This window comes from Microtus ochrogaster, linkage group LG8 (assembly GCF_000317375.1).
Source record: "Microtus ochrogaster isolate Prairie Vole_2 linkage group LG8, MicOch1.0, whole genome shotgun sequence".
NCBI classification, from domain to species: Eukaryota; Metazoa; Chordata; class Mammalia; order Rodentia; family Cricetidae; genus Microtus; species Microtus ochrogaster.
Window position 1 is genome coordinate 5,857,413 of NC_022033.1, and position 21,577 is coordinate 5,878,989.

A 21,577-nucleotide genomic window follows, 5' to 3' on the forward strand; every position below is an offset into this window, starting at 1 on the left:
GTGTGTGTGTGTGTATGTGCGGGTATATGGAGTGTAGGTGGTGGTGTGCATGTGTGTTGTGTGTGATATAGGTTTGTATAGTGTGTGTGCTGTATGTGTTATGTGTGGGGTATATGGGGTGTAAGGGTGTGTGATGTGTGTGGTGTGTGTGTGTGTGTGTGTGTGTGTGTATGTGGTGAGGTGTGTATTGAGACAGGAGGTCAACCTGAGATATCTTTTTCAGAAGCTGCCCATTGTCTTTTTCTGTCCTGCTAGCTCCCAAATAATGACACAGAGACTTCTTATTAATTATGAAAGCTCGGCCGATAGCTTAGGCTTCTAACTAGTTCTTATAACTTAAATTAACCCATATCTTCTTATCTATGTTCTTTTACATGGCTTGCTTGCCTTTACCTTGTAAAGCCCATGCTGTTTGCTCTGCGGCACTGGCGTCTCTCTCATGCCTCTGCTTTCTTCTTCCCAGCATCCTCTCTGCCCCCCCCCAATCCTGCCTAGCTATTGGCCGCTTAGCTTACTAAACCGGTCAGAGCGACACATCTCCACAGGGTACAAAAAGATGATTCTACCGCAGTCCATTTTATTTTTTAAGACAAAGTCTCTCACTGTGACCTGAAGCTCAGCAATTAAGCATGGCTGGCTGGCCAGTGAGCCCACAGACCACCTGTCTGCAGCCCCCCTCCATTGCTGGGGTTCCAGGTGGTGCCACAATGCCTGGCTTTTTCACGTGGGTCCTGGGGACTGAACTCATACCGTGCTTTTCCCGCAAGTATGTCACCATCTTTCCCAGCTGAGAGAGCTCTTAAGACAGTGGCTGTCCACCTCACAGCCATCTCTGGTGACACACGGAGACACCTGGGCACAGTGCACTGCTGGTAAAATGGGCAGCTGCTGTGGCTGACAATGGTCAGCTGCAGTAGAGCAGACAGAATTACCGGTCCTCTTTTTGGTCTCTGCCTGGAAGAATTCATAGCAATGTCTCCAGGGACAGCCTATACATCTATACTGACAGTGGCCTTTGTCACATCAGCGGGAATGGAAGCAATCCAAATTTCACAGGAGGATGAAGAGATAACAGGGTGTCGTCTATCTGTATGGTGGAATATTATTTGTCCTTGAAAAGGGACATCCTGATGCCTGTTATAACCTTGATGAATCTCGAGACATTGCTGAGTGAAATGGCCCAGTTGCAGGACAGATTCTGATAGGAGGTACACGGAGGAGCGCAGTTTGCAATGACAAAACTTACCTGGTGGTCTCTAGTGCTGGGGAGTGGCTACTAAAGTGAGCATTTACTGGGGACAGAGTTTCACCTTTTCCAGATGAACACTCTAGAGACAGCAGAATGTAAATGTGTCTTCAATTACTGACTGACGTGGGCGCAGGTGGCAAGGTGAGGTGGTGTTTTATCACCCACCTTTCCCCAGGTGAACGTTAAAGTTCAACAGCTATTGAGGACAAAGGGTTGGCTCAGGAGTTAAGAGCACTTGCTGCTCTGCCAGAGAATCCAGGGTTCGGTTCCCAGCACCCACATCAGTTGGTTCACACAACGCCTGTCGCTCCAGCTCCTGGGGATTCAACACCTTGGTCTTGCATAGGCACACACACATATGGCATGCATTCACACGAGGTCCTGGTCTTACACAGGCATGCATAGGCACACACACATATGGCGTGCATACACACACACACACACACACACACACACACACACACCTAAAAATAATAATAAATCTTCAAGATCATCAAGTATAGGGACTTTGATGTTGCCTGGCTTAGAGGCCACATTGAAGACAGGAAGGCCCTATAGGCTCCACCCACTTCTTTCTGGTACCGCCCAGCTGGATCTTGGATCCAAGCCTGGGTCTCTGTGTGAGCTGTGCTGACTGATGTGGTGATTTGGAAAACTGTTGCTGCGAAAACCTGTCTCCTCCCTCCCCCAGCAGTGAGGATGTCCTGGCCTCTCTGGAATGGCACTGCTCTGTCAGCGGGGACACACTTTCCTTTAGAGTCCCAGGGTTTCAGGATCACTCAGTTTACCATGTATCTCCAGTGTTTTTTCAAGCTCTTTAATCTTGCCCTTCCTAGACACTGCCCCCACCGCGTGCTTTGTTTGCAGTTTAAGATGTGAGCTCTCCGCTTCCAGCTCCAGCCACCGCGCCTGTCTGCTGCCATCCTTCCTTACCCACTTCCACCATCACTCAAGTGATGGACTCTAACCCTCTGGGACCATAAGCTCAAACAAACCCTTCCTTCTGCGTTACCATAGTTCTGAGGTCTTCATGGCAGAGCAGAAAAGTAACTACTACAGTTCCCTTTTGTTTATTGATTTGTGTGGCTTTATGATTCTTTCTTTGCTAAGTGACCCTGTGATGTAAACACCCAGAGGGACATCCTGTTGTCTCCACTGATGGCTGTTCTCCTACCTCATTGTTTAGAGGCCCCATGACAGTGGCAGACACCCTTTGTGTGTTGAAGGGCCACCCTCTATGCTGCTAGGGCCATTACTGTTACTCTCTGAGGACACAGGGCCATAAAGAGGACAGGTCACATGACCCAGGCCGAAGAGCTAGTGACAGAGCAAAGACCAAGACCCAGGTCTCAAAGAATAGAGGGCAAAAACGTAGGGCTCAGAGTTCCACAGTCACCCATTTTGTGCTGTGGGTAAGCTAATTGGCCTCCCTGAACCCCAGTTTTCTCACCTGCAAAGCAGGGATCCCTCCAACCTCACAGGTCCCCCCTAGACAATGGCCAAAGCTATGCATCATGGGGGCATCTCCAAGCACTAACGAGACATGCGCCTTCTGCATCTCTGGCTTCTTCAGCCATCTTTGGTTGTGAGAGAGGTCCCACTCTGTGGGCTTCTTTTCTGGCTGATCCTTTTTTTTCCCCAGTGGCACTGTTCTGAAGCCCGGGGCAGAGGTGGGGGTGGGGCTCAGGACTAAAGAGTTTTGGAGACTGACTTCACTTCAGCTGGGAGCCCAAGGTGCTCCTGGGCAGACACAGGGTGGCTCTCCTTGCTGAGCCTGGAAGCATCAGTGGTCCAGGAGAATACGGCCCGCTCCGTGAGGGAAGAGGAGGGGAGGGGAGGGGGAGAGGAGCGGAGGGAAGGGTTGTTCCTGGTCTCTTCTGTGGGAAGAGGAGGAAAGAAGGTTGGAAGTCATGGTGAGGGCCATCTCTCCACAGCGGCAGGGATGGAGCCAGGAGCACTCTCCTGACCTCCAGGGCACCACTGGAACCTCAGCAGAAGCTCCCATGATAGCCTGATCCCATCTGTAGGCAAAGTCACCCAAACTCCACCGTGCAGTTGGAGAGGGCCCATGAGCCTTAGGATGAGAAGGGAAGAGGTGCATCCGGGTGACTGTGGGGGTTCTGCTGGAGCAGACAGGGAGCAGAGCAGGGTTGTTTGGCCAAGGTGACAAAGAGTCAGGAGACAGCTGGGCTTGACTAGGGGGATTTATGAACGACTTGGGAACTGACTTGTCATTGGTCTGTGAGACCTACAACTGGAGGTATCAAAGAGAGGATCTGTGTGCGTGAGCAGGAGGCTGGGGGAGACAGTCAGGTATGAGAGAAAGCCACATACGTGTCAGGGTTGTTTATATGCAGAGTTGTCTCCATGTTGGAGCCATTAGCATGTAGGCGGTCATCTGTAGGTGGGCTCATTTGCATGCAGGGAGCCATCTGCCTGTGGGCTGTAACCATGTTCTGGGTAGATGAGCTCTCCCTGGAGGCGGCAGAGTGTGAGGAGACCAAGCCTGAGGGAGGGAATGCCTGCAAGGCGGACAGAAGTGAGGACCGAGAGGATGGTAGGGGAGTCAGAAGGCCCCTAACAGTTCCTGGTGAAGGAGAAAAGAAAAGGTAGCATTCAAATGCTGGGGTCACGTGCTGAATGCTACCTCCTGGAGGCCAGCAAGACTGTGGACGACCATTTATGTCCCAGCTGGTTACTGTGTGGTCTTTAGCGACTTTCCTGGGGCGGAGATGCTGTTGGGGTGTTCCCTGGAAGCTCCTCCCTGAGGTGAGCAGATGGGGTGGTGTGGGCGTAGGTACTGGCTGTTCACTGTGGCACAGGATGCTCTGGGACTTGTGTCTACCTCCTGAGCCTCAAGCCCCCTGTGGCTTCATCTTTCCCTGTCCCCTTCATAGGACTGTCCTCCTGTAGCTCATGTTCTGTGTGTACCTTGACAACTCTCCCTGGCAGCACACTTTGGGAAAAGAGTATTGTCTTAGTTAGGGTTTCAGCTGCTGTGAAGAGACATCGTGACCACGGCAACTTTTATAAAGGAAAATGTTTAATTGGGTGGCTTACAGTTTCAGAGGTTTAATCCATTATCATCATGGCGGGACATGGCAGCACGCATGTGGGGTTCATGCACACACTACATACATGTAAATGGTACAATGTGACATCTGTTAAACAGGCAGAGAACTGATCCCACCAAACTGTCCTCACTGTTGCTGTAGGCATATGTGGTGGTAATGGTCCTGGGTTTGGTAGGTCCTGGTTTAAATCCAGGCAGTGTGACTCCAGGCAGGCTGTTCGACACCCTTGGGTCTCAGGTGTGTGCTTGGCCATTGCTGCATTATGCTCCCTTCTTCAGGTAGCTCAGGCACGCTGCTGCTTAATTTTACCTATTAACACCGCCTAGAATCAACTGGGACATTGAGAAATGGTCTACATCAGGTTGCCTGTGAGCATGTCTGTGGAGGACTATCTTTGATGGCTAATTATTGTGGAAAGACCAAGCCCTCTATGGGTGTTGGCGTCCCGTAGGCAGTCAGGCCCTGGCTGTGTAAGAACGAGGAAAGCTGGCAAGCTCGCGGGCAGCATGGGTATATTCATTCTCTCCGCTCTTACCTGTGACCGATCTCTTGCCGCTGCCTTCTCTGCTGTGACGGACTGTAACCAGGACCTGTGAGCCAAACAGACCTTTCCTCCCCTTAAGCTGCTTTGTGGCAGGATGTGTTATCACAGTAACAGACATGAAATGAAGGCAGGCTGAGAGGAGCCGGCAAAGGACAGGATAGACCCGAGGATTTCTGCCTTGCCTCCTTGTCCTGGGGCCACCTCCCCAGGCTCTCTTGCTATCCAGGAGACTGCCTGGATCTCAGCAGCTGCTTTTCTTCCCTCTTAGGGATTGGTGGCATCTCTGATGCCTCCTTGTCATGCTGGCTCGCCTTTCCCATGTGTTGGCGTGGAAGGGATGGGCTTCTTGTGCTCCAGAGGACAGGAGGAGAGCTGTGCTGAGGGTTTCTGGAGAGTTCTCTCTGGCACGGTGGGCTACGAGCAGCACGGTGTGGCTTCTCTTCCCATCTGGGAGGAGCCTTTGTGTCAGTGATTGAACTCTTTCATGATGGCAGAGCTGGTCATAACACAAGCAGACCATGACCAGACATCTCTAATTTTTTTTAAAATTTATTTATTTATTAAATATTTCCGTCTCTTCCCCGCCACCGCCTCCCATTTCCCTCCCCCTCCCTCAATCAAGTCCCCCTCCCTCCTCAGCCCGAAGAGCACTTAGGGTTCCCTGACCTGTGGGAAGTCCAAGGAACCCCCACCTCCATCCAGGTCTAGTAAGTTGAGCATCCAAACTGCCTAGGCTCCTACAAAGCCAGTACGTGCAGTAGACAGAGACAGAGACCCACATTGGAGCACCGGACATAATTCTCAAGGTCCAAATCAGGAGCAGAAGGAGAGAGAGCACGAGCAAGGAACTAAGGACCACAAGGTGAACCCACATACTGAGACAATGGGGATGTTCTATTGGGAACTCACCAAGGCCAGCTGGCCTGGGTCTGAAAAAGCATGGGATAAAACCGGACTCTCTGAACATAGCGGACAATGAGGACTACTGAGAACTCAAGAACAATGACAATGGGTTTCTGATCCTACTGCACGTACTGACATCTCTAATTTTTAAAAGCATCCTCTGTCATTCTTCTATGCCTCCCAGGGCTGAGAACCACTGTCCTACGCTGTTCCAGGACAGGCCTACCAAGGTGCATCTTCTCACCAGTGGCAGTTACCTGCCATAACATCATCCGTCTCTTGTGTGAATCTTAGGTCCCTCACACATCACAGCCCCGTTTTCCACATGGCAACACGGAGCTTCAGGCGGGTTATCGGGACTCTTCACTGCCTCAGTGCTTCTTAGTGGCTGAGGCTGCATTCGAACCCAGTCCCGAGTTTCTAGGATTCCAGGCTGGTGTGGTTGTTTCTGTGGTCAGTGCTTTAGTTTCCCCAGCAAAATGGCTACAGAGCTATGCTCTTGTTGCTCAAGATGTCCCTAAGGTCTGGGCCTGTGACCATCTGGTCCACAGTGTGTCTATATGGGATGTGAGGTTTTCACAAAGGTTGCCTAAGGCAGTGTCCACCCAGCTCAGGTCAATTGCACGGGCAGAGATGAACCAGATACTAAATGTCTTCGGTTCTGGTGTGCTTTCTTCCCCTCCAGTGGAACATGACAAGGAATTCTTCCACCCCCGCTACCACCATCGGGAGTTCCGGTTCGATCTTTCCAAGATCCCCGAGGGGGAAGCCGTGACTGCAGCTGAGTTCCGGATCTATAAGGACTACATCCGGGAGCGTTTTGACAATGAGACCTTCCAGATCAGAGTCTACCAGGTGCTCCAGGAGCACTCAGGCAGGTAGGTTCGAGTCTGCCGGGTGCTCCAGGAGCACTCAGGCAGGTAGGTTCTGCCTTTGTGTGGGAGTGGGATGCTGAGCTTCCTCTTTCTGCAGAGAAAGGAGTGGGTGAGAGGCAGAGGGTGGGGCCAGGAACAGTCCTGGTGGCTTTCACTATTGGGCCCTACACCACATGACCATCTTAAAGTGTATGATGTGTGCATGTTCTTTCAAACTACGACCCTACGCAGACTTGGTCAGGGATATTGGGAGACCAGGAAGCCTGGAGCCCGGGGCTGTGCCTCTCTAGACAGGCCTACATGAATGGTCTAGATTTGGTGGTGTGTTGAGGGGGAGGGGAGGGAGGGCTGGTGTTGATGGTTCTTCTGCTCACCGCTCTAAGTCCAGGGTGATGTCAGATCACCAATAAAAATGACCATTTATAATCAAATGCTCTAAGGGGGGCGGAAAAAAAGAAAAAACAAAAACAAACAAACCAAAGCAAACAGCTGGAGAACTCTTGGCTGTCCAAGAGTTGCTAGGTCAGGGACCAAAAGTTTGTTTCGAAAGCACTTCTGGGGACCGAGAAAAGTTAAGATCTCAGAGATGATGGGGGGCTGCCCCTCACGTACATCCCAAAGTTGCTTTGCAGTTGAGGTTGCCTTTCTTTGTGACCTGGCTTTTGTTGAGGCTGTGAACTTCTGTCGTCCCCACGGACATGGTGGCACAGAAGTTAGTGGGAGAATCTTCGGCTAGGACAGAAACAGGGACGAGGAAAGCCTGGTCAGGGCAATGCTGTCGGGTAGCTCGTCTTGGTGGCTAAGGACACAACTTCTGTGGTGTGTCTCTGGTGGCTCACACCCATGTGTCACTTCAGATAGACACTAGCACTCGGAAGTAAGGAGTCTGTGAAATGGGCACCATCAAAGTGTCCTAAGAGCACTGAGAAGGCCAGCCACGGGGACTTGGCCCAGCTTCTGAAGATCTCTCTGGTAAAAGTTTAGTTTTGAACTGAGTCTGGTGCTACTCAGCTACCTAGGAGGATCAGGATGTCTTGGTGACGCCCTGTCTCACACTGAAAGGTAAAATAAGGTCTGGGGATGTAGCTCAGCAGTAGAGGGCTTGCCTAGAACCCATAAGGCCTTGGGTTCCATCCTCAATGCAACAAGGAAGGAAAAAAAAGTTTCAGATGGCCGGACAGACGCATGGAATACATCTGAAGAGAGAAGCAGAGGCGACTGGGGTTTAGGTTTCCTCTCACCACTGAGTCCTCCAGTCCCTTCCCCAGGGGGGCTCTTCAGCTCGGGTTCTCTTTCCATGGAGAAGCCCACCGTCCACTGTCTCCTGCTTCTAGGTGGGACAGTTTGCTCAACACCTCCCGTCCTGAGTCTTTCAGACCCACACAGTTCCACAGGATAGACTGTGTTGCGCCGAGGGTCTCACATGTCTGTTGTTCACAAGTGTGAAGTAGCTGCTGCTCTGGGCTGTGCTGTGGGCGGCTCTCAGGGACACCTGGAAGACGTCTGTTCTCTCTTGCCATGTGGGTTGTAGGGTCAGCCTTGGCGGCAAGCACCTTTACCCACTGAGCCGTCTTGCCTCCCACCCTCTGGCTTTTTCTTTACCCAGGTTCTGGGAGATCAACATCAGGTCCTCATGCTTTTGAGGAAAGCCTCTCCCTTCCAGCCCTGCTATCTCTTCCCGGAAGCATGTCTGCCTGAAGTTCTAGAACTGTGGCTGGGTTGTGTACATGTGTGTACGTGCTCACCCGCACACCCACGCACCCGCACACCCACACACGGCCTTCCCAAATGTCGCTGGGCTTCCTCCACCAGCCAGGGAGGAGAAGGCTGGTCCCCATGCACTCAGGAAAGCCTCTTGCCAAACTGTTTTTTATCTTTGTCCCTCTGATGGGTGGCAGATGGCGTCCTGGGGTGGCTTTAATTTATGTTTACAGCCCCTACTGCCCTGCACCAAGCTCTACCCTGCGTGACTTTCTTGCTCTAGAGGTAGGCAGTGAATGATAGGGCAGGACTAGGCAGGAGCAGGGTGCCTGGGGGCAGAAGGCAGCCATGCAGATCGACTTCGAATCTTCCCAGACACTCAGGTGTCCTGTGGGTCTTACCTTGGTCCCCAGGCCTGGCCTCATTTAGAGGACCTGGCCCATTTTCTGGAGTTCCAAGCACCTGCTGTGTGCTTGGGAACATCGTCACTGCAGGGACTCTTTGTTTACAGAGCCGCTTGGAATCAAATCCAGGTTTTCATGTAAACTGGGCAAGTGCTCTACCACTGAGCTACCCACCCCAGGCCTTCGAGACTCTTAGCCAGACCACGTGTTTGATCTTTCTTGAAGGTCGATGGCTTAGAGAAGGCACGTACCCAGCGGTTATTCGCCAACAAGTGGGGCCGCCAACCTGTGCCCAGGGCTCTTGGCTGGTCTCCAGACCTGCCTCTCATAATGTCTCATGGAGAGGTCCAACTTTGGGAATGTAGTCCTGCCTAGCCCACCTGGGATGGCTGACTGGTCATGGCCATACACACCCTCTTCTCCCATCTCTCCCTGAGGTCCATTTGGTCTGCAGGTCACCTCTTACCTGTGCAGAACTGGCTTCCTGATACCACAACTTTTCATGCTGCTTTTCCAGAGAAGGGAGCGTCTCTATTCCGTGCCTGTGCATACCTTCTGTATCCCGTGTTGGAAGGTGATGGAGGCCCAGAGACCCACAAGGCGTGCCAGGCGGTGTTCGTGGAAGTCAAGGCCGCACCACTGATGAAACAATGGGTGCTGTGACTTATTTGTCAGCTACGTTTGTGTGCACATATGCCTGGTGCCATTCCCAGAGGTCAGATAGTGGGAATAAATGGGGGTCTGTGAGAGCCTGAACGCCATGTAAAGCTCTGGTTGGGGTGCATCCGGGTTCCCAGAATGCCACTATAATGAAGTCTCACAAACAGGATGGCCCAGAACATTAGGACTGGGACTCCCTGTAGGCTGGAACTTTAGAGTTAGACTCAGTGAGGCCTGGCCCCCTGAAACCTGCGTGTGTGTGTTGGGGGTGTGTGTACGTGTGTGTGTGTGTGTACACGCGCCTATATGCGAATGTGTTCTTCCTGAAGTGTCCTGAGGCTGCTGTCAGCTGCTGTGCTTTCAGACTCAGCCTCTGCTCAGCACGACCCCAGCTGTTTTCACCGGGGTTCCCTCCCGCTGCATCCCCTCCAGCAGGAGAAAGTCCACTCCTCTCTACTCTGAGCGTGTCTGCATATATCTACAGAAACACTGGTTCTGAATGAGGTCAGTTCCATTGACAGATCTGTGGGTTAGGACTGGAATCTCCTCCGTTTGGGGGTACAGTTAGTCATCACAGGATGACGAGGAGATGTGAATTCGGGAGCAAGCGAAGAGCGAAGGGAAGGGCTTGGAGCTGCTGGGGAAGGTGGTGGGATGATTGGGTGTCTGTTAGGCAGTCACCAATGTCCTGCTGAACTAAGGATGTTTGAATGACAGAGATCCCGTCAATAGAGGGCAGGGGAAGAGTGTCTGTGGGAATCCATGAGGCAGGATGGAGAGAACTGCTGCTGCTGGGATGGGGTGATCCTCTTGGGCCTTACGTAGGACAGCCTTTGTGTGTCTTCTCCCCTCCACTCCTGACACTCAGTGATGGATCCTCCTTTTGGGGAGGTGAGGAGGTATGGGTTGCCAGAGTTACCAGAGGGACACATGGTGTAGGAGTTTCCCTGGCATGGGTGGCGTGTTGCTGAGGGTCTGCCTCTGGGGGCAGGGGAGCCCTTGCCAGGCAGAGGAAGGGACACAGAGCAGGTAGAAGTGATTGGCCTGGAGGGAGCAGAGTTGATTGACAGCAGGAAGGCAGGACTATTGGGCTTCTAAATATTCTTCCTGAGCTCCACGGACAGAAGCCATGTGGCCCTTCTCCAAGAGTTAAATAGCTTTAGCTTTAAGTCTGTTTTCTGGGTCACCTTTGAATGTAGGTGCTTCTCTGAGGCACGGGGATGGCTAATCCAGCTTTGAGAACCCGGATTCAAATCCTGCTAGCGTGCTCCTGGGAAGTCATGAGCTTGGAGCCTCAGTTTCCTCCTCTGGAAAGGAATGGGTTGTGGAGTTTCCCTGCCAGGGTGTGGGGGAGGATTTTAGGGACTGTCTTCCATGCGGTAAGTGTTCCTTAAGCGCTCAGTCATTGTAGGAGAGAGAGAGGCCATAGCAGAGCGGAGAGCTTCAGCCTTTGGCAGAACCACCCTCTCTGGGCTTCAGCTTCTGAACACTTGAATTCTTTAGCCTAAGAATATGCCTGGGGACACAGGCCTGAGCTGGGTAGAGAAGTATGGCTCTGTGGCATGTCTCTCGCTGTACATCTTCCATTAGAGCCTCCTCCTTGCCCAGACCTCTGAGGAACCTCTACCCCGCCCCCCACAAGTCCTTCCACCCCCTGGGCTCTGGGCTTTGAGATAGAGAACATAACTATGCTGCCACTAGCTACCCAGCTGTTCAGGGCCTGGGACATCTGGCTCTCTGGCAGGCTCAGCTAAGCTCCAGAGACACTCCGGGGGTGCTGGGATTAGCCAGCTGTGGGCTGGCCTCCACATCTCTCCCCTGGGGGAGTCACTTCCCACCAAGTCCTCTTGATCTCTTAGAGTTGGAGGCCTTCCATGGCCTGTCCCTGCCTCAAGCCCCAGGCAGCTGGAAAGGCAGGAGAGGTATGCCACCCTTGGCCAGCTGTGGGAGAGCCAGGGCTCAGGGTGGGCCTGAGGGTGGTGGCTTGGTTCTGAAGGCTTTGCGGGGGTTGCTGGGGAGGATCAGGAGCTTAGTCTTACTTCCTGGACCTTGGGCCTGAGGCTGGACTAGCTAGCTTCAGGACCTGAGTTTGCTTCTGCTCTGTTGGTTCCATCCTCAGGCTGGGGGTTTCATTAGGCCCATCCTCAGCCTGTGCTCTTGCTGGCAGCTTCCGGATGTGCTCCTCCTGTATTGGAGGGCTATGCTTGCACCAGGAGCCCCAGGAGGCCAGGCCCTGTCACCACCAAGGTCAAGATGTTGTCTGCAGCTGGATGAAGAATGTCCCCTGCTCCATCACAGGGTCTTCGGCTGCCAGGAGGGTGACCTCAGTCTCTACAATGCCAGGACTTGGATCAACCCTGGCCTGAGTCACTGTGAGGGAGAAGGGGCTGTTTCTGCCTGTCCCTCCAGAGAGAGATTCAGGGCAGAGGAGGCCAAAGGGGTGTCTTACCAACTCCCTCCTGAACCCAGTCTAGCCCTGCTTGTTCCTGAGTACCCAAGGTGGGGATAGCAGCTTCCCCAGAACAGGCTCTTGCTTTCTACTCAGAAGAGGTGTCCTGTCCAGGGTGCCCCTGCTGTCTGAACAGGTACACACCTGTCCTGCAGTCCACTGCAGCCAACCTCCGAGGTGTCTCAGCTGGCTTTCCCCCTCAAGTCCAGGGTGAGCAGGTGGAGCATGGCCTTTTCCCCACACCAGGACAGGCTGTGCCGCTCTACCTCAGGATACGCATGGAGGACCACAGGGGTTTGGAAAAGCTTGTGGTAGCGGAGGGCAAGAAAAACGTACATCTGGTCTCTACACCCCCCACACCAGTGGCCTCCAGGTGGCCCTGGGGTGGCACCTTGCCTCACGTGTTCTCTGTGAGGACTTTCAGGTAGCCATCACTTTGGTTGCAGGCTCAGGACTTGGCATCCAGACTCCGGGAGGGTTTTCCTATATCCCCAGGTTTAGGCAGGGGTCATGGGCACAGCGCAGAGACAGCACAGAGCACTGGGGCGTGTCCTGTTTTAGTATTCTCTCCATGCAGTGTCGTAGTGAGTACTCCACCTCCACAACGGGCCTTTTCAGTGTTACCCCTCTTCCACAGACTGCTTCAGAGGCGGGGATGGCTCGGCTGAGGACACACAGTCAGGAAGTGGCAAAGGGAGGCCTTGAACCCGGGTTTCTGAGACACCCCCACCTGCATTCTGGGCTGCAGTGAGAGTCTCAGCCGTGGCTGTGCATTGGGTGGGCTGTCCAGGGTCTGTTAAAGCTACCAGTGTGGGTGGGTTGGGCTGGATGTTAGCATTTCCCGAGATAGCCCATGTGTGTCTGGCTCTGAGCAGGTGGCTGCCATGCCTTATGGCCCTGTCTTGGTTGAGTCCCCTGTCAATAAGGAGAACAGGGGTCACCTGCCTAGCAAATGGCCTGTTTGCCTGCAGACTTCCTCTTCTCACAGGACAGAGCCCCACTCATGTTCCAGACTATGTCCATTTCTCTGACACGGGGGAGGGATTAGCTGAGAGTGAGTGGGGGCCCTTCCAGAAGCTTCTGGCTTCTCCCTGCTCCTATTGGCCTATGCATAGGCTTTTGTGTCTCCTTACTTCCGCCTCTTGCCACGACCCCTCAGTCACAGGGCGTTAGCGCGGGTCTGAGCTGCCTTAGCTGTGGGCAGTAGCTGGTGGTAGTTGTTCTGGAAAATCATGGGAGGCATGAAAATCCTGGGTTAGGACCACCTGGGTGCCTCTGCCTGAGGCCCCTTTCTCAGGGCACCACTCCAGACCCCAGCCCCGAGCCTTGGACAAGGTACAGTCAGACCCTGGTACTGCGTGGTTCTTCTCAGGGCCCCCTCAGTGATTTGCAAGGATCATTCTGGAAAAAGCTTGCATTCAATACCACCCAGCATGGCAGGACAGCAAGCCACTGTGTCCAATCTAGTTAGTTCTGGAGAGGCAGTCAGCTGGTCCTGTCCTGTGTCCTGGAGCCAAATGCCCACTGGCTTCCTGTCCTGTGGTCTGAGGCCAGCTGGTGGGCTTTGATGGCTGTTTTGATCTGTACTGTGTGCCTTTTCCTTCCTTCCATCGCTCTTCCACAGCCTGGCTTCTTGGACTGGCTGGGCACCAGTTGGATGTCAGTGGTAACAGGGCGTATTTGTGGGGCACTTGTGATAGAGTCCTGTGGGGGCTCAGCAGCGGACTTACAGGAGGGGGCCTCTCATTTTCTTGGACTCCTTCCAGCACTGAACCACGTGGAGTCAGTCACTAGCCGGAGCCAGCATCATTTGCAGACCTGTGGCATGGGGAGGGCTCTTTCCTACCGCTGGGTAGATCCGGGCAAGTTTGAGAGGCAGTCCTCCGCCTCCTTTGACGTGTCGGTCGCTGCAGAAGAGATAGCTGTCCTCCTGAGCAGCCATGACAGATGAGGGCAACTTGTCCATTCTCTTCCCCCAATTCTAGGAACTGGGTGTTCGGTCAATTGGATTCCCACCAGAGAAACTGAGGTAGAGAGGACAAACCACCTTCCTAGCTTGTCCTAGCATTATTGTGAAGATGCCCAGGTTGCCACCTATAGCCATCCCCAGTTTCGTGACTGTGGGGTTGGCAACCTGCTGACCTTGCAGAGCCTCCTTGGGCACTGAGTGAATTCCCATAGGGTGGGTAGCCCCGGAGGCTGTGAGGGTGGCCCAGCTACAGAGACTGCTTGGGAAGTGAAATCTGAGGCATATAGCAGGCACTCAGGATGCCTGCTGTGGGAAAGGTCTGACCACTCTCAGCAGGGCAAAGGCTTCTTGTATGGCGGTGTCGCACCACCACGAGGACATGCCCACGGGTACCTGCCACATGTACGAGTGCCAACAGCGCCTTTGCTCGTGGGCTGTCGGTCCACCCCGGCACATTCTGCCATCCTCTCCTCGCTACCTTGTTTCCAATCTTACCTCAGCATCTGAGCTCCATTTCCAAAAAGTGACAATTGCCTGTAATTATACTGCTTTCGATTCTCTGCAAGCTTTGCTGTGATAATTGTAATCATATTACACAGAGCCAGGGGGCCGCCCGGGTGTGCAAGGGTCCGTGAACCCTCGTGGCCAGTGAGGGGGCAATGGCAGCGTGTGCCGGGGTCCTGTGTTCCTGATGCTGGAATACATCTGGGGACAGTGCTTTAGGATCGGCCTGTCTGGATAACTTGATCAGATGCTTTAATTCCAAAAGCACTCTGTTCTTGGATTGGGACCCCTGCTCCCCTATAGGAACCGATTTTTCCAAATGTATTAACATATGTGTTTCATATCAGGGCCTGTAATTGCTTTAGCCTTCTTGGCAGGAAACAAAGGGAATTAATATTTTTCAGTTTGGTTGTAAGCGGTCATCTGTAGCTGGGATAACAAATACCTTTTCAGATGCTGACTCGGTGAGGGTAGGGGAACAGGTGCCCCCGGAAGTGTTGTTTCTAAGAAGTCGGCTATTTCCGCGAAGGCCTCTGCTGTCTCATATTCTCGTCGGAAGACGGGATTCTCAAGGCTTTGTCAAACTCTGGTTTCTCCTGTTGTCTTTCTACTGTCACCCGTCCGTGCCATCTTCCTTCTTGGCTTTGCTTTTGCTGCTGCAGGAATGGAAGAAGAAAAGCTGACATTTGGCCTCTGTTCTAGCACGCTCTGCGCTAGTCTCCCCCTCTGGGAACCGAGGCAGGCGCGACTAATGGATCACAGCACTTCTTCCCACAATTCCTCAGTGCAGCTGCATGAAAGGGGAGCAGCCACTGTCGCTCAAGGGAATCTGCCGGCAAGGGAAGCCTGCTTGGCCCCTCGCTCAGGTCAAGGTGTCTCCAGGGCCGATGGTGAGATGACCTGTGTGTGCGTGTGTGTATAAAGCACAGGTTGACATCAGGTATCTCCCTCAACCATTCTTTAATTTTTGAGATAGGGTCTTTTGCTGAGTCTGCCGTTTGGCTGGATCTACTCACCAGGAAGCCCGCCCCCCCCTCTTGTCTCTGCCTCCCCAGCGCTGGAATTGTTAGCGCACTGCCTTGCCAAGGACCTGAGTCTGGCCCGCAGCAACCTCCTAAAACCCACCTTCCCAGACCCTGAAATGAAGGCTTGTTACTAGGAGAAGAGTGGGTGGGGCGGTGGGGAGATGCCGGGGAGGGTGGTGCTGTTCAGGATCCCCAGCTGTGGTCCGCTCCCCTGCAGGGGATTCAGAGGCAAAGCTGAATCCTCTTTCTGGAGTGCTCCCACTTCCGTAGGCATCATTTCAGGCAGAGCTTCTGGCTTTGTGCTGGGGGCTTTTGACCTTTTTCTGGGGCAGGCTGATGGGGAGATGGGAGGTGTGCAGTGGCCTCTCCAGCCTCAACACACAAGATGCTGGCCTCATCCTGCAACACCCCAGTGCAGGAGCGGAATAGCCCCGGGAGGCCTCCAGAGCAGGCCACGTTTGGGGTGGAAAGTACCTCAGTTCCCTCCCAGCGTTCCCACCTCCTCCTCAGCTTGTGCCTGCCTTCCCATGCCTGCCTCCCCATGGCTCCCACTGTCCACAGTGCCTGAATCCACCCAGATTAGAGAGAAGAATCCAGACCCTCGATTCCAGCCTAGCTGTTTAGACAAAGATCCAGAGACAATCACTCTTGTTAACACTTGCTTCCAAGGCAGGTCACAGATCAGAGAAAGGTGATCAAGCAAATGTGTCAAGATGCCATCTATAAACCTAGTCCTGTAGGAACAGAGGCAGGAGGATGACCACAAGTTGAAGTCCAGCCTTCTCTATGTAGAGACTTCCAAGCCAGCCAGGATAACACAGTGAGAGCCTGTCTTTAAACAGAGTAACAAACACTGTCAAAGTGGGACCACAGATGTGCCTGGGGGCAGAGTGCTTGGCTGCTTGCCCAGGGTACCAGGCTTTATCTCTGCCTCACAAACCAAGCTAAAACATCCTGAGGATTTCAGCCTGGTACTCGTGGGACACTGGACATAGCTTCATATGATGTGTGGGGCCCTACCCTCCCGAGCAGGAGGCCAACTCATCAAGCCAGGCCTCTAGGCTCCTGGGTCTTGTTAGCTGTTGATACTTGTATCCAGTGGACACTGACCAGGCCCTGCCAGACACACCTGTCACTCGGGTCTTTGTAGGTACCCAGGTGATCTTTCCTTCCCTGCCTCCTGTCTTGTACCTCCATGTGGGTCCTGGCACCAGATCTCAGGCAACCCACTTGCATTCAAGTCCTTGGCTGAAGGCCAGCCTCCGCCTTTTCTCACGCGTGAGAGGAGGTGAGAGAGTGTCCCACATTGCAGCCAGCAGGCCGTGTTTCACAGGCACGTTCAGTGTCTGCCTGGCTCTCCACTCATGGCCAGTACCTAAGCAGGAACCATTTTTCTTAGCCGTCCCCTTTCCTTTCCTCCTCTGGTCCTCTGCTTCCTGAAACTTCCATTAGCCTAGCTGTGGAGAATCCTAAGCCTGGGAGTGGTCACACCCACACTGTAAGTAACAGAGCGGCAGAGGTTTGTGTTTGTCTAATGTAAGAGTTTATTGAAGATCCCTTGCAAGCTGCGCCGGTTTCCTTGCTGTGAGGGTACTTAAGCCGCTGGCTGGTACTGTAGACTTGGAGATGGGGGAGGTGTGAGGGGCTATATTTCCTCTTGGTGAGATCCACTCGGACACAGTGCAGGACTGAGCCACAATGTTCATCTAGTGACACATTCAAACACCACAATGACACAGCGAGACCGTAGGAGGTTCCCCCAAGACACGGTGGCGAGTCCTATGGAGATTTCGAGTCAGCTCAGTGAGTCCGCTTGATGGTCCCCTGTCTGAGGCTGGTGGTGCAAAGGCAGGTCACTCTAGACGTTCCCTGGTTGTTGCACTTCTGAAATGCATTCCTGGTGGCCTCTGGGAGTAGTTCTCTCCTGTGTGGGTTCTGGGGATCAAGCTCAGGTCACCATGCTTAGTGGCAAGCACCTCAGGCCAGTGAGGATCCTGTGGCCTTCGTACTTGGTCATCAGGCTTAGAGGCCAATGCCTTTACCTCTTGAGCCGTCTCACTGGCCCAGGTGCCCCCACTTTGCATGATCCAGGTGAGGCAGGGGCATCATTCGTTGGCCTCATATGTTTGTAAGTTCAAGAGTCTGTTAACTCTGCTATGATCTTGTGTATCCCCCGATGTTTGTGTGTAGGTGTGCATGTGTGTACTTGTGTGTGGAAGCCAAGGCAACCACAGATATCACCCACCTTGGTGTTAGGGTTTTTTTTCCCCTCACTGGCTTGGAGCTCACCAAGTAGGCTAGCCTGGACAGCCAGCACACCCCAGAGATCTGCCTGTCCTTGCCTCCTCAGTGCTGAGATTACAGACACATGCTTCAGCTTTCACATGGGCCCTGGGGAATTGAGCCCAGGTCCTGATGTTTGCAAGACAAGCCCTTGGCTGGCTGATCCGCCTGTTTAGCTCTCTGAGGTGGTTTTGGTACACCCACATGTCACGTCTTCCTGACTTAATTTGATTACTTGATAGGTGGTAATATTTCATTTGCATAAATCACTGATTGTCACTTGATGCCCCGTGGTTAGGGTTGGGCAGACGAGAGTGTTGGGTTGCCAAAGGAAGGTTTGGAGAGCATTCTCAGCCATCTCAGTTCACACTGAGCAGTGTGATTCATGCCATGCAGAGTGGTGTGAACTTCCTCTGTCCCTGAGGGTAAGATGCAGCCTAAGAAGGCGAGCATACACTGTGGAGGGCCTCAGGGCAGGGAGCAGCCTGTCTTCCACAGGCACCGCGTCCCTTGCTTCTGTCTGCAGCTCCCTGCCTTGCTGCTTTCAGGTTCAGTTTCTTGCTGCGCCCTGCTCCCCTCCCCTTCTGCTCTCTGGGTTTTGGGATCTTAAGAGTCGGTCTGTGGTTCTTTTTTTCTTCAGGTTGGAAAGATGACGCGGCGGGGAAGTGTCAGTGTCGACTAGTTGCTGTCTTGAGTGTTCGTGAGGAGTCTGAGGTTACCTTGCCCTATTTCAGTCTCGAGCTGGAGGCTGGAGGAAGTGGGGCAGCCAGGGAAAGTCTGGAAAGATCCACCTTTGCACCACAGTCTCAGTCAGGGGTCCATCAAGAGGACACGGAGCTGACGCAGAATCTCCACAGGACTCCCCACAGTTTCTTGGGGGGGGCTCCTAAGATCTCGCTGTGTCACTGTGATGATGTTTGATGTGTCACTAGGTGAACAGTGTGGCTCAGTCCTTGCACTGTGTCTAAGTGAATCTCACCAAGGGGGGAGGAGAATGAGTAGGCATCCCCTCCCCCCTTCCAGTTTCCTAGTCTACAGCACCAGCCAGGGTTCCCGTGGGAGGTGAGAGGAGGTTTCCAGGGTCTTTCCTTAGTCAGTGTGGGTGACCACCTTGGGATTTGAGAGTGGGCTTCCAAGGGGCTCAGAGCAGGATCAGTGGGTAAAGGCCCCAGGGAACTGGGGGAATCCAGTCCCTTTCTGGATTTGAAAAAAAAAAAAAGCTACTCTTTATTCTTTAATTTCTTTAAATACATACGCATACATATTCATTGTAAGTATTGTGTGTGTGTGTCTGTGTGTGCATGCATGTGCACACGCACAGATCAGATGACAATTTGTAGAAGTCAGTTCTCTGCTTCTGGGGTCCTGGGGATGGAACTCAGGTCACCATCTTGGTAGCAAGCGCCTCGAGCCACAGAGCCATCTCGAGGCCCTTTCGGAGCCTTTAATGTACTTATGCACATACAGTTTGGCATCTCTGAGGGTCAGTGGTACACATTTGCTTATTCCACTGCAGAACCCTTTTGGCTGTTGGCCCTCTGCTAATGAGGTAAACTCCAGAGACCTTGATGAGTTTCAAACCTGTCTTGCAGACAGGCTCCTGAAGCCCTGACGGTGAATGGCCTCTCCTCGTTCCCTGCCTGTAACAGCACAGCCTTCTGGTTGCTGTGTAAGCTGTCTCGGGCCCTCCACGGATGCCTGGTGGGCTTCCTTAGTGGGCAGCCTGCCAGTCCTGGGCTGGATGGGAAGGCGGTGGGTGGCCCCCCAGCTCATGCCGTGGCAGGAGGTGTTGCGGCTTCTCATCTGTTTTTCCACCTTTCTCCTGAACGACTTAATTTTGGTCTTCCTGGATATGTAGGGCCTCAAGAGAGTGGTTTATAAAAAGCGCTGGGCCTCTCTGACTTCACCGTCAGGGCCGTTTGTGTCCTAACCCTGAGGTGGGCAGCTCCAGGCGCCTGGCGACCCGACCCTGTGGGGCCAACTTCGTCTCAGGACTTTGATCTTCCTCCTGGGCCTCCCTGCGGCCTGGAGTGTGCCTGCTGGGCTGGCTCCAGGTACACCAGCCAAGGGCCTTCTCTCCTGACTCATGGGGCCTCTACCCACATGACATCATGCTAGCCTGCGAATGCTCTGTTCGCTCTCTGGATTTCTCTCCCGCTGCAGTGTTCTCTCTTTCTCCTTCCCTGCCCCCCCATCATGTCCAGAAGAGGGACAGTGTGGAAGGCAGGGAGAGGGAGGGAGGATCTGGCAAAGATTTTGCCACTCAGTGTGCTCCCTACTTTCTGGGTCTTAGCATCTGACTTACTGTGGCCAGAAGCCTGCAGGCTGTGGCCCTACCCACCTCTGTCGCCACAGCCGCTTGCACCCTCTCCTCACTGGTCTCTGATCACACCTTCCACACTTCTGTTCCCTCTGTCAGGCACACTTGTCCCAGCAGACACCCTTGTCCCGGCCGTCTGGGCTGAATTAACTCTGCTCATTCTTCTTGTCCCTGGGAACCTCCTTCCCTGGGAAGTCTTGTACTTTTGCTGTTTCCTTGATCTTTGTCAGCATCTTGCCTGTCCAATTTGGGTATTGCTGTCCTTGCCTCTGGTCCTCAAACCCCATTCTGGCTACCATTGTCCCTCCAGCTTCTGGCGCTGGCATAAGGTTGAGAGGCAAGACATCCCAATGGTGACAGGGTTGCTGTAACAAGGGACCACACATTTAATGGCTTAAAATACAAATTCTAGGACTGAGGAGATGGCTAAGTGGGTAGAGTCCTTGCTGCCTAAGCATCCTGAGTCTGGATGCTCATCACATACACAAAAGCTGGGAACTGCTGGGAACAGTGGCCACACCTTTAACCCCAGCATTTGCGATGGGGGCCAGGCGGGGCCAGGTAGAGCTCTGTGAATTCGGAGCCAGCGTGGTCTTCATAGGGAGACCCTGCTTTTGATTGTAGTGCAAATTTATAACCCAAGTGTTGGAGGGTAGAGACAAGCGGATCCTGGGGCTCTTGCTGACTGGCTGGGCTGGTCAACCCTGAGCATGAGGGCTCTGGGTTCACAGAAAGACTATCTCAGAAACTGAGATGGTGAATTACCAAAGAAGTCACCAGATGTCCACACTGGACTCCTGGGGAGGCCTCGGTTCCTGACCTTTCCTGGATTCTGGGAGTGTCCTCTCTCATTTTATGCTGGCGTCTGACTCTCTGCTTTCTTGACTCTGTGGTGACTTGGGACCTCCCTGGAGAATTGCCTCAGTTCAGGTGTCCCCCATGCCTTCTCTTTGGACCCCTTCTGCCATTTAAGACAGCACACTCAGGTCCTGGCCCTCCACTCAGGACTTCTGAGGGTGTATTGTTCTGTTGGCCTCTCAGCTCAAGTCCATTTTCTTTTGTTTGGTGGTGGAGTCATTCAGTCCAGAACCTAATGCACCCTTGCCTGTCACCTCCTGTAACATGCGGTGTGATTCCTGGCTGTCATTGTTTCAGTGAAGATTGCCCAAATGTTTCTCTGTAACAGCTTGGGGCACCAGCAGACACCCTGATCCCTAGTCCTCTCCACTACTCTGTGGAGATGGCTCTTGGACTTGCAACACAGGAGACAGAGAGGTTAGGTGAGCAGGTGCCTGGCTGTAGCCCTGAACCAGGCCTCCTGGAGAGACCCTGGGGAATTCCAAAGGCTATTCTCTCCACCCAATCCTTGCAGGTGGTGAGCTGTGCCTGAGGGCCCCTGCAGGTGGTGAGCTGTGCCTGAGGGCCCCTGCAGGTGGTGAGCTGTGCCTGAGGGTCTCTGCAGGTGGTGAGCTGTGCCTGAGGGTCTCTGCAGGTGGTGAGCTGTGCCTGAGGGTCCCTGCAGGTGGTGAGCTGTGCCTGAGGGTCTCTGCAGGTGGTGAGCTGTGCCTGAGGGTCCCTGCAGGTGGTGAGCTGTGCTTGAGGGCCCCTGCAGGTGGT

The 21,577-nt window shown here is 53.4% G+C and overlaps 1 protein-coding gene across 1 annotated transcript in view; it reads left to right on the top strand.

The window, feature by feature from the left end:
- The window catches only part of Bmp7 (bone morphogenetic protein 7), a 72,339-nt gene that overhangs the window by 20,347 nt on the left and 30,415 nt on the right, over nt 1-21,577 (top strand). The window contains exon 2 of the mRNA XM_005362807.2: nt 6,456-6,648. Coding sequence (XP_005362864.1) covers nt 6,456-6,648 — 193 coding nt within the window. The remainder of the gene's footprint in view (nt 1-6,455; nt 6,649-21,577) is intronic.